The sequence below is a fragment of the Rhinopithecus bieti genome, unplaced genomic scaffold (assembly GCF_001698545.2).
Source record: "Rhinopithecus bieti isolate Rb0 unplaced genomic scaffold, ASM169854v2 scaffold_8911, whole genome shotgun sequence".
Taxonomy (NCBI): Eukaryota; Metazoa; Chordata; class Mammalia; order Primates; family Cercopithecidae; genus Rhinopithecus; species Rhinopithecus bieti.
This window is the reverse complement of record NW_016806084.1, coordinates 2,020,111-2,033,040: the sequence shown is the minus strand read 5'-3', so window position 1 is coordinate 2,033,040 and position 12,930 is coordinate 2,020,111. Positions and strand designations below refer to the sequence as shown.

Genomic DNA, 12,930 nt, shown 5'->3' with positions numbered 1-12,930 from the left:
GTTCCAGATACGTCTTGCTTTCTCTTGATCTCAGAGGGAAGAATCTGACTGGCTCAACTGCTGTCAAGTGGGTATTCTCAAATCATTAGTTATAATATGGTGGGGAGTGAAAGAAAATGGGATCTGCTAACACAAACCTGGCCACTGGGAACCTAGCTCCATGGATTGGAGGTGAGGGAGTTCCAAATAAAAAAAGAGGTAAGATAATTATGACTTGAACAGACATACCAAATGTTTCTACTATATCCTATTCCTCTGTCACTCAATGTGAGTGCATACTTTACATTGCCTATTAGAATTCATGTTATATAGGCTGGCCGCAGTGGTTCACGCCTGTAATCCCAGCACTTTGGGAGGCCGAGGTGGGTGGATCACAAGGTCAGGAGATCGAGACCATCCTGGCTAACATGTTGAAACCCTGTCTCTACTAAAAATACAAAAAATTAGCCAGATGTGGTGGCAGGTGCGTGTAGTCTCAGCTACTTGGGAGGCTGAGGCAGAATGCGTGAACCCGGGAGGTGGAGCTTGCAGTGAGCAGCGATCACACCACTGCACTCCAGCTTGGGCGACAGTCCGTCTCAAAAAAAAAGATTCATGTTATATATGGGAACCCCTAAAGTCAAGAATCATATTTAACCTTGCTCAATTCAAGGTCTTCTGCATTTATTGGATCACGGAACTAATATGAAAATATGGTCATTAAGACTCCACGAAACATTGTTTGGGAAATGCTGCCCTAAGGAGTTGCATTTAAATTCCCAGTTCCCAGAAAGAGAATATTAATTTTGTATTCTACTTTGCACTTCAGAAACCTAACATAAGGAAATAATTTGAAAGCACAGTAACTGATAGTCCAATAACAGCTGTTTATTTCCTTAACAGAATTTTTAACAAAAGTCTTTTGATGTGTGACAGCAGTATTGTGATGATTAATTTTTCAAAAGTGTCCTGAATAGCACAGGGGAGTTTCTTTGTGTTGCTAGAACAGTTCTGTATTTTGGTTTTGGTGGTAGTTACATGAATCTATACATGTGATAAAACTGCAAAGAATAACTACACACATACGTGCACACACACACACACACACACGAGTGTATGTAAAAACTGATGAAATTTGAGTAAGGTATGTAGCCTAATTAATAGTATTGCACCAATGTCAATTTCCCGATTTTGAAATTATACTATAGTTATGCAAGATGTTACAATTAGGAGAAATTGGGTGAAGGTTACAAGGGATCTCTTTGTACTATTTTTACCACTTCCTGTGAGTATATGATTACTTCAAAATAAAAGTTAAAAAAAGCCACTTGATGGCTGTGAAAGAAAACGATTTCAGTTTAAAGCATGACACATAAATAAATATTACAAAATTTCTATGTTATAAAAGGGTCTTAAAGCCAAATGAGCTTACCGACTGCATATGCTCTGGCCCCTTAAAATTTGATGTTATATATCCCAAAGCCTTTGCCCTTTCTCGATAAAGTCGAATTGCTTGATCCATGGGAACTCTTAATCGGAACCAGTATTCCACTGTGCCAAAATCTGGGATGCCTCCTTTTGTTCCTACAAATCAATACATAACCCAAGGTTAAAATAGTTTCATACATTAAAATATGTACCAGTAAAAATACATCAATGGCATTATGCATTAAAACTATACATTTTATGCTGAGTAAAATAATATGACTTGCACAAATGATGTGAGATTGGCAAACAGCAGATGAAGAAAATAGTTACTTCTGAAGTATGAGTTTCATTGTATACTAAATATTATTAAAGAACGACATCAAACTATGTTTGAGATATTCCAATTTGTACTATTTCATTCCTTCTGAAATATATTTTAAAAACCTAAACACTGAATCAAATACTCCACAGATTCTTTTTGATGTTATAGTATAATACTTTTTAAAAATAAGTTGCACTCAATGTTGTCTGACATTTACAATACAAAACCTCAAAATTATAAATATGATGTTCCACATTCTAATTCAAGTTTCAAGACATCTTTGCCACCTTACCATTTGTATACTATATCACAAGCATAAGGGAAAATGTCATAGCTATGCCAAACACATGTCGCATGCAGTATACCCTTGCACGACGTTTGCCCTAACACCCTCAATACTCCTCTCAACTCAGGCAGTTCTTCATCTGTCTTCTGCGGGGGAGACTTTCTGTATGGCTCCCAGGAGAGTAGAGTATGTCCTTGTTAGGGCACTGACTGCTTTGGCCCATCTGTTCACCAGTCTATTTCTCTAATACGCTGTAAGTTTCTTGAGAGCAAGGGCCATAATTTCCACCAATATATTCCTACCAGAGGAACTAGTATATAAAGGCTACTTAATATTTGTCAAATAGAGAATATTCTATACATAAACTTTTCTGAACACACCAGATTATTACAAATATTACCCCTACTCTCTCCTACTTTATCAATTTTTTTCCCTGCTAATGGATCATTCTCATCAGCATACAAATGTGACTTACTATCTGCCTGCTATAGTTTGAATGTTTGTACCCTCCAAGACTCATGCTGAAATTTAACTATCGTTAAGAGTATTATGAGTAGGACCTTTAAGAGGTGATGAGGCCACGGGGGATCCACCCTCATGGGTAGGACTGGTACCATTATAAAAGGCTGAGATTGGCCCCTTCTTGCTCGCTCCCACCCTCTAATCTTCTGCCATGCTATTATGCAGTAAGAAGACCCTTGCCAGATGTGAACACTTTGATATTGGACTTAGGTATTCTGCTACAGCAGCACAAGACACAGTACGACAGAAGTCATCATTTAAAAATAAGTCCTTTGCATTGGGGAGTTATACATGATATAAATGATGAATTGATGGGTGCTGACGAGTTGATGGGTGCAGCACACCAACATGGCATAAGTATACATATGTAACAAACCTGCACGTTATGCACATGTACCCTAGAACTTAAAGTATAATAAAAAAAAAATAAGTCCTAAAAGAATAATATTAATGTAATATATATTTGCTTGTATATGCATAAAAGATCTTTGAAGCTGGGTGTAATGGCTCATGCCTATAATCCCAGCACTTTGGGAGACTGAAGTGGGCACACTGCTTGAGTCCAGGAGTTCAAGACCAGCCTGGGCAACAGAGTGAGACCCTGTCTTTATGGAAAAACACCCCAAACAAATAAACAAATATCTTTGAAAGAATCTGTAGCCTTCAGTGAGGGGACCCAGGGTGGCTAAGGAAAAGGGAAAGGAGGTAGACATTGACGTCTTTTTGATTTTTGAGTCATGTGAATATATTACCTATGCATTTGACCACTCAATTAATAAAATAAAATCCGTCCCAAGACCCTAAGTCACCCTCCTTCCTTCTTCAAATACTTTCTTCACTTGGTCCCTGGGGTACCACAGATTCTCGGTTTTCCTCCTACATCACTGGCCACTCCTCAGTTTCCTTTGCTGGCTCTTCCTCCTCTTTCTGAGGCCTTACTTTTGGAGTTTCCAAAGGCTTGGTCCTTGGCCACCTTCTTTCCTTTGTCTACATTCACTCTCTATGTGATTTTATCTATGCTTACGGCTTAAAATATATTCTATATGCTAACATCTCCCACTTTCATATCTCTATCCCTTACCTTCAGATTGGTGTGTCCAACCAACAGCCTGACATTACCACTTGGATGTCTAATAGGCAGGTCAATCTTAACTTGTCCAAACAGAATTCTTGATTTTCTTTATCAGATGTGCTCCTTTCCCAGTTTTCCCTATCTCAGTAAATGGTATCACCATTCTTCTAGCTCCTCATGCCAGAAATTCTTACTTCATCCATTTCCCTCATTATCATACATTCAACTGATAAGCAAGTCTTGAAGGAGAAGTTAATAAAATATGTACTGAATATGACTACTTTTTATCGCCACTTTCATTACCATCTTAATCCAAGCCACCATCGTCTTTCCTTGATCAATGCAATAGCCTGAGAACAGTCCTATTTTCCCTCTTGCCTGCTTCGGACTATTCTTTCCACAGCACTCAGGGTGATTTTTCTAAAAGCTCAGAAAATCCAAACTCCTCACTCTGACCTACAAGGCTCTGCAACATGATCTGGCCCCACCTATCACTTGAATCCCCCCTTTGCCACAGCCACTGGGCTTCCTGCTGTTCCTCCCACCGTCAGGCTTGCTCCTCCTCAGGTTTTTGCACTTGCTATGGCCTCTGCCTGAAACATTCTTCCCCTGGATCCTGGCATGGATCTTCATTCTTTACCAATGCTACCTTCTCAGAGAAGCCCTTACCTGAATTTGCAACCTGCCATTTCTCCCTTTAGCCTCTTGCTCTGATTAACTTTTCTGTATTGCCTATAATCCTCTCTAGAAGGTAAGCTACAAGGGGTAGTTTTGTCTGTCATATTTACCACTGACCACCGTATTCCCAGTGCCTACTAATAGTGATAACATAAGGTCTTAAAAAAAGTAATAATTTTATAAATAGCTTATATTATTATTTATATTAGTTATAGCTATTAAACTATAAATTATTATAAACTATTAAACTATAGTTCAATACATAAATTAATTTATTTATAAATTACATAATTTAGTCAGAGTATCAATACGATAAACATCCGAAGTTACAAGTTTTAAAAAATTAATAGCCATTGTACTGACATCATCAATGACATTTTTTTGGGAGATGGAGTTCGCTCTTGTTATCCAGGCTGGAATGCAGTGGTGCCATCTCAGCTCACTGCAACCTCTGCTTCCCGGGTTCAAGCGATTCTCCTGCCTCAGCCTCCCAAGTAGCTGGGATTACAGGCATGTACACCACGACTGGCTAATTTTTGTATTTTTACTAGAGATGGGGTTTCACTGTGTCTGTCAGGCTGGTTTTGAACTCCTGGCCTCAAGTGATTCACCTGCCATGGCCTCCCAAAGTGTTGGGATTACAGGAGTGAGCCACTGTGCTCTGTATCAGTGACATTTAAGATAGTCCAATTAACTGTGGGTAAAGAACGCTGTCTGTGTTCTAAAGGCACCTTTAATATGTAAGAAAAGACAGTAATGTAGAGTACCATATCAATATATAAACCAAATTAGTAATTCAAACACCCAAAGCTTATACATTGTACTTACCAACCAAACTTGCTGTACAAAATATTCGGCCGCTTTTTTCAAGCATTTCGTGAAATTTTAATTGACATGCTGCAATTGTTTCATATTCTGTGCTATAAGCTTGGTGGACCTCAAGGGTGATAGTATTCTTCTGAATATATTGCAAAAATAAGTCATTAACATGAACAAGATATTGAGAAGTGAAGTTATATTCAGGATGAAGGCCTCGCACTACGGGAGTTGTCTGTAGTTCAAAATCATAGAAAGCATAGGTACAGAAAGTGACAGGCTCTTTATCTCCAGATGCCTGTAAAACTTCAGAAGAAAAGGTTACTTTGTTGATATGGATTTCAAATAGATTTTCGCCTCGTTCTAAGTGAATGGTTTCATCAAATTCATCAACAGAGTCATCTGGCATGATTTCTGGTTTAAATTTGTACTGCTTGGTGCCATAGGCAATATCCTTTAATTGGGCTGCAAGAGAAGACACACAGTTTAGAGATTTCAAAATATTGACATAAGAAAATGAAAACTGGCTTTTGAAGTGGTAGGAATGAGTACTTCTGGTGAATAGTCTCTATTTTAAATTCTATGACTACACTGTTTTTCTGTAAATAATACTTTATCATACAAAAATTTATCATTTCTGTTTTGACATTACCTATTAGGCAACAACAAAATTGCAACCTCAGTTGTAATACAGTCTAAGCCATGAAAAGGGGAGAAAACATCAAAAGAAAAAAAGCCCTCTGAATGAACAGCTGAGGTAACTACCTGGCTTTCACCTGCTTCCCTGTCTCTGCTCCACCCATTGTCTTCTTTCCTATAAAGTCAGTCTCTCTTTCTGCTGCCTCCTTTCCTTTAACTTACTGAGATTTATACTTTTCTTCTTTGTGGGGTGATGGATAAGTTTATTACCCTGATCATGATGATGGTTTCACTGTTATATACATAGGCCAACCAAATATCACCAACGTGAATATCTGCCTTACTTTTCTGTGAAACTGCTCCAGAAAGTCACCAATAATCAATTAATCGCTAGACGCAATGAACGCTGGTCCTTGTATTACTTGATTTCTTTGCTACATTTGACACTGATGAGGATCTCCTATTAGTGCACTCTGTCTTTCTTACCTGGGCTTCCATGTCATCATCTTCTCTGCTTCTCCTCCTATCCTTCTTCTCATTCTTTTGGGATTTCTCTTTCTCTGCTGGTTTTCTGGGCTTCTGTTTTTAATTAGTTTCTTAGTCTACATATTCTCATGAGTGATCTCATCAACTTTTATGACTTTTGTCATTATTAATATGCTAAAGGCTTCCATATTACTATTTTAAATTCATATTTATCTTCTCAACTCCATTCCTATATTTCTAATGTTTTGTTTAACCCTCTATGTAGCTAGGTATCCCACACAACATACTCAAAACAGAATGTATCATACTGTCTTGTTTTTTTGTTTGTTTTGAGACGGAGTCTCACTCTGTCACCCAGGCTGGAGTGTAGTGGTGGAACCTCGGCTCACTGCAACCTCTGCCTCCCAGGTTCAAACGATTCTCCTGCCTTAGCCTCATGAGTAGCTGAGATTATAGGCACCTGCCACCACACTTGGCTAATTTTTAAAATATTTTTAATAGAGATGGGGTTTCGCCATGTTGGCCATGCTGATCTTGAACTCCTAGCCTCAAGTGATCCATCCACCTTGGCCTCCCAAAGTGCTGGGATTACAGGCTTGAGCCACCGTGCCCAGCCCATATTGTCTTCTAGCTATTTCTGTACTTTAAAGCTCAAGTGATGATTCATTCATTCATTCATCCAGTTGCCCAAGCTAGATTTCAGAGAGTCAGCCTCAATTCCCCATTTTCTTTTTTTGAGACTATCATAAAACAGTAACTCTTTTTATTTTATTTGCCTCACATCTATAGGGTCACTACTATTCAATACTGTTTCCTAACTCTTCAACAAATTTGTTCTTGTTCATTTCCACTGTACCTAATTTTATATTTCCAGTTTACTATCCAGATTATTATGGAACTCAAAATGTTTCCTTCCTTCATATCTTCCTCTTTCTCCTCAATACCTGTAGCATAATCTCCAAAATGCAGTTCTGAGTGTATCACTCCCTACTTTAAAATCCCTCTGTGGTTCTCCAGGTTAATAAGGTTCTACCTCATCAATCAGGGTATAAACAGGGCCTTCACAATTTTGTTCCTTCTGGCTTTATCTCCAGGTTCTCCTCCTTTTTTGACTTTCCTGAATTCCAGTTGGATGGATCTACAGTGCAGTTTCTCAAATGTACTGCAACACTTCATATTTAGGGCATCTCTCCCTGCTTTGCTTACTGCCTGTAATGCCATATATTACTTTTACTTAGTAGTGAATTCTGTCATCTTTAAAGACTCCATACCTACTGTGTGAAGTCTTCCCTGAATCTTGAGGCAGGAATAGGCATTCTCTCCTCAATGTTTCCTTGATACCTTTAGATTTTCTTAGCTTTACACTCTTCATAGTAAAACATAACCATTTATTTACTTGTCAACATCTTAGGAGTTCCATGAGGATGGTGCCTTGATTTTTCCTATTTGTATTCTCCCTGCCCAGCACTTTGCTTAGGATGCATTAGGGGCTTGATCATGTTTATGGAGTGAATCAATGAATTGAGGGGATAAAATACGATGGTTAAAATTTAGTAAGACTTGAAAGGAATAAAAATCCCAAACATTGTGACCTTCCTTTTAACCAAGAAAATTCCATTAAGCAAATTTTTATTGAGTACTACTTGGAATAAAAGGTACACATTGCTCCTCGACTTTTGGAAAACGCTGCTTCATCAGATAAAGACATTTATTGAGCTCTTCTACCCAGATCAGAGTTTCTCAAAGTGTGGTTTGGAAACCCCTGATGGTCTCTGAAACCATTTTGGGGATGTGTGAGGTCACAACTATTTTTATTATAATGCTAATATGTAATCTGCCCTTTTCATTTTTATCCTCTCACAAGTGTATAATGGAGTTTCTTAGAGGTTACATGATGTGTGATATCACAACAGATTAAATGCAGAAGCAGATATAAAAATCCAGCTGTTTTCTATTAAGCCAGTCTCTAAAAGATTTGCGAAATGTTAAAATTTAAAAAATTTTAAACAATGTCCCTCTTCTTGAAGTATTTTTTTGTTTTGGAAAATATAACCTAAAAAAATAAGTACTGTAATTTATGTTAACATGCAATAAGTTTATTATTATTTTAACAAATTAAGAATATTTAAATTTTTTTAACTTTTAATTTGTTATGATAAATATCAATTAAGTATAACTCATGAATAAAGTCCTTCTCGAACCTCAAAGTTTTAAGAGTGTAAAATTACTGCCGGCATAGACCACTCAAATAAGTATGGTATGTAGTGGACATGGACATGAAAGACAGACAAAATACTTATCAGTGTAGAACTTAACATTGTGGTTACGGAGAATATGCAAAACTCCAACAACTGAAGAACACTTATATGCTCCCCAAACATACAGCTTTTGAGTGCATGAGAAGAAAACTGGGTTGGTAAGTGCTGAGCTAGTTTTTTTCAACATGTAGTCTTGTACCTGCATCTGAATAGCTTGCAGTTATTTCTAAATACAATATAAAAAAGAATGGGCCCCAGGACCTCTAGGGGTGGGGCCCAGGAAACTACATTTTAAACGAGTTCCTCAAGTGATTTTTCTACTTGCTGAAGTCCAAAAATCACTGTAAGGACATTTCAAGTAGAGGGATAGCTAGGAATAACCAGAACCAGCTTCCTAGCACAGGTGAGTATTGTGTTAGGTTTCAAAGCAGGGAAGTGTGTGTCTTGGAATCATGGTAGAAGGGAGGTTTAGGCAAAGCAAACAGCAAAAACAAAGGCATGGCAGTGGGCCTGAGCACGACATATCTGCAAAGAGCAGGCAGAGGACCTGTTTGGCTGAGGTGCCCAGGTTGCTTTGAAGAGAAATTAGAAAGTGCTGGTAAATTTGAATCTATAGTAATTTATGAAGTACTTTGAAATCTTGCTTGCAACACTGAATTTAAAAAGCAGTAGGGAATTACTAAAAATTCTTGAGTAGAAAAGAATCAAGGCCGGGTGTGGTAGCTCACGCCTGTAATCCCAAAACTTTGAGAGTCTGAGGCAGGAAGACCATTTGAGCCCAGGAGTTTGAGATGAGCCTGGGCAACATAGGCTCTACAAAAAAATTAAAAATTAGGAGTACTGCTTGAACCCAGGAGGTCAAAGCTGGAGTGAGCTAGCTATGAATTAGGGGTAAACACAGCAAAAATACATGGTAAGTGCAGATTTGGATGACTTTATAAACTGTTATAAAATCCATTCCTCTAGTTACTGTGGACCAAAAAATCATGTATGTTGTACCTTCGAGTTTCTGGATACGTGCAGCCCTGATATCAAGAAGATGACCATATTGTTCCACTTTGAGTTCATAGTCTTGCTGCAAATTTTCCATCTTACGGGTCACTGCCTCAACCTCTATCTAAAAAATAAGAGATAATAAGTTTTAACACTTGTGATTAGTTCTATTTTCATTATTCAAAGCAACTATGATTCAAGCATTTTCTAGATCCTGGAAACAGTAGGAGCTATGAACCACGGTTTCCTGACCTCAAATAGCTTACACTTTAGAAAATTATGCTTGGCAATATTCACAAATCAGAAGAAAGAAAAAACTCCGGATTCCTTTTTATGGAGATGTGTTTTCATTTTGTTAAAAGCTAAGACAATACGGTTATGGCATGACTTCAGGATAACTATAACTCACTTGCAGAATGTGCTAATGCTAACAAAGGTGATTTCATTGCCACTACTCATTCTCTAAAATCAGGGACTTTAAAAACATTATTTGTGGTAGGGTATGGTGGCTCAGGCCTGTAATCCTAGCACTTTGGGAGGCCGAGGTGGGTGGATCACTTGAGGTCTGAGTTAGAGACCAGTCTGGCTAACATGGTGAAACCCTGTCTCTATAAAAATATAAAAATTAGCTGGCTGTGGTGGCGGCGCCTGTAATCTCAGCTACTTGGGAGGCTGAGGCAGGAGAATTGCTTGAACTGGGAGGCGGAATTTGCAGTGAGCCAAGATCACGCCACTGCATTCCAGCCTGGGCGACAACAGCAAAACTCTGTCTCAAAAAAAAAACAAAAAAAACAGAAAACACCCCACATTATTTGTTTTAAAACTATTTATTCTAATTAAGTACCTAGTTATGAGGCTACATTGGAGAGATGTGATATGTTAATAGATTACAATAGATGATAATAGATAATATAACAGGTGATAACATGGTATTTAGAAAAGTAAATCATCAGCAGAATATTATAGAAAATGTACCCTCCCCATTTAGTGTATTACATTACCTGATAATCTTTATTAATTTTGTGTTGCATAATTAGCATGTTTCTTGTCTTTTCGAGCTCTTGCACCGTTTCTGCATGAGTTGCTTGCAGCTCTCTCATAGAGCGTTCTAGATCTTTATTAATTTCACTATCTACTTTCACTAAAAGGAAAGGTCTCCATTTTTTTGTTCTTTTGAGCCTAAAATAAAACACGCTTTATGACTGAAACAAAAATTTCTAAGATGTGATTTTATGAATTAATATAGATGTATCAATAAACAATTCATTGATTCATCAATTTTCAATTCATTAATTGAAAACAGATAGAGGTAGTCCTGATATATACATATCAGGACTGCTTCATTCCTGATGGAAAAAATGAAATTTACCTGTTAATCAAATTCGAATATTTGGATAGACAATTGAAACAGTTATAGAGAAATCAAAAAATAGTTTGTTACTTTATAACATATAGAAGAAACATGCACATTTATTTTTATTTCTTCATTTGATTAAAATCTACACTGTGATCTAAAAGGAAGGAAGTGTATTTTTTGTGTCTTCTTGTAAATAACAGAATATTCTAGAACTAAAAACTATCTTCTTGAGATATTTATAATTCAATATTTTACTTAAAGGGTGTGCATCAAGGTCTCTTAGGGCAGAAAATTGTTGATTAGTTAAATAGTGAAGCAGGTAAAAGTAAAATGTTTGTTATAATTAAAGAAAATGTTTTAAATGAGAGTTTTTGAGGTCTGGTTTAATGTAACTTTGATGTCATTATGATATATGTATACGCTATAACTAAAGGTCACCTGACCACTTTCCTGAATCTTAGTAGTGTTGATACGTTACATATATATTTGTAAAGGACATACTAAGTTTCAGAAGATGCAAGAATAATTCATTCTCCAAATGTAAGGGCTACAGATAAGGGTCATCATTATGCTGAAACAGTTGTAAGCAGACATGAAAATCACAATGAATTTCAGAACCTTACCTTTATAAGTAGGAGAGCTTGACTCAATTCATCAGCATTAATATCATTCTCCTGCAATAGATTAAGTAAAAGCTCACAATGAGTTATGAATGAAAAATACAAGAGACATTCCAAGTATTCAAATTATCCTCATGAAACATAAACTGACTGATGCCATGAACTAACAAACTAAGTCTACAAGACGTTCCAGCACTTCAAAATGTCCCTATGGAACATAAACTACCTGATAGCTTCAGTTAATAAACTGAGTAATTAATATATCCGTATTCTTTTGCTTTATAGTATAGTGCTTTCTCTATGCATAAAATATTGAGATAAAAATTCTGAGTTTTATTTCTTAAATAAGGAAATAATTCACCTGGTTGTACAATTTCATGCGTTCTTTAAGTTCATCAAGTTGTTGCTTTTGTTCCAGATACTGTAACTGTAGTTCTCTATTCTCTTGAACAAGTTTTCATTTTGATCTTAAAATAAAGTCAACACAATTGGAAAGGTAAGCAAAAATCAGGTTTAAGAACACATTTCAAATTACTTTAATTCCTGTTACATACCAGTCTTGATCTAGTATTGTTCTGGTCAGAAAGGAAACTGAGCTAGTCCTTCGACAAAGACAGCAGGGGAATGAGGAATAAATGAATACTATCATGTGTCTACCATATGAATCACTTGCTTATCAAAAACCCAAGACATAAGTTCACAGTATTAATATAAGGAAATTGTGGCCTCTGGGACTTCAAAGGAATGTTCTATTTAAAATACCTGAGAAAATGTGTTTCTAAATCTATGATTTTTTACTTACTTATTAAGGGTCCTGAAAAGCATGTGAAAAAAAAATTGTCTTTTAGTTTTTTAGTCGATATCTTCGAATTTTATTTTCCCAACTTAGCATATAGTATTTTTATTAAAACAGGGTAACTTCCAGAACATGGTAGGGGGATGAGGGATGAAATATTACCTGTTGGGTATAATGTACATTATTTGAGTGATGGTTACACTAAAAGTCCAGATTTCACAGCTATCTAATGTACCCATGTGCACTTGTACCCTCTAAATCCATAATAAAAAAATTAAAAAGGAAATTCTGAATCCATATGTAGTCAACCATACTTCCAACAGGTCTATTACAATAGGAGGAATGGATTCTTAAGCCACGCATGGTGGTATCAACACTAATTCATACGGGTTGGGCATGGTGGCTCATGCCTATAATCTCAGCACTTTGGGAGGCTGAGGCAGGAGGATCCCTTAAGTCCAAGAGTTGAGATCAGTCTGGGCAACATAGGGAGATCCCATCTCTAAAATAAATAAATAAATAAATAAAAATGGGGCCGGGCGCGGTGGCTCAAGCCTGTAATCCCAGCACTTTGGGAGGCCGAGACGGGCGGATCACGAGGTCAGGAGATCGAGACCATCCTGGCAAATACGGTGAAACCCTGTCTCTACTTAAAATACAAAAAAAAAAACTAGGCGA

The 12,930-nt window shown here is 37.0% G+C and overlaps 1 protein-coding gene across 1 annotated transcript in view; it reads right to left on the bottom strand.

Annotated features, from left to right (window-relative positions):
• RPGRIP1L (RPGRIP1 like) overlaps positions 1 to 12,930 on the bottom strand; it is a 103,550-nt gene that overhangs the window by 46,538 nt on the left and 44,082 nt on the right. The window contains 9 exon segments of the mRNA XM_017874618.1: positions 1,412 to 1,563; positions 5,116 to 5,568; positions 9,486 to 9,603; positions 10,481 to 10,623; positions 10,626 to 10,658; positions 11,338 to 11,383; positions 11,460 to 11,510; positions 11,818 to 11,915; positions 11,918 to 11,923. Coding sequence (XP_017730107.1) covers positions 1,412 to 1,563; positions 5,116 to 5,568; positions 9,486 to 9,603; positions 10,481 to 10,623; positions 10,626 to 10,658; positions 11,338 to 11,383; positions 11,460 to 11,510; positions 11,818 to 11,915; positions 11,918 to 11,923 — 1,100 coding nt within the window.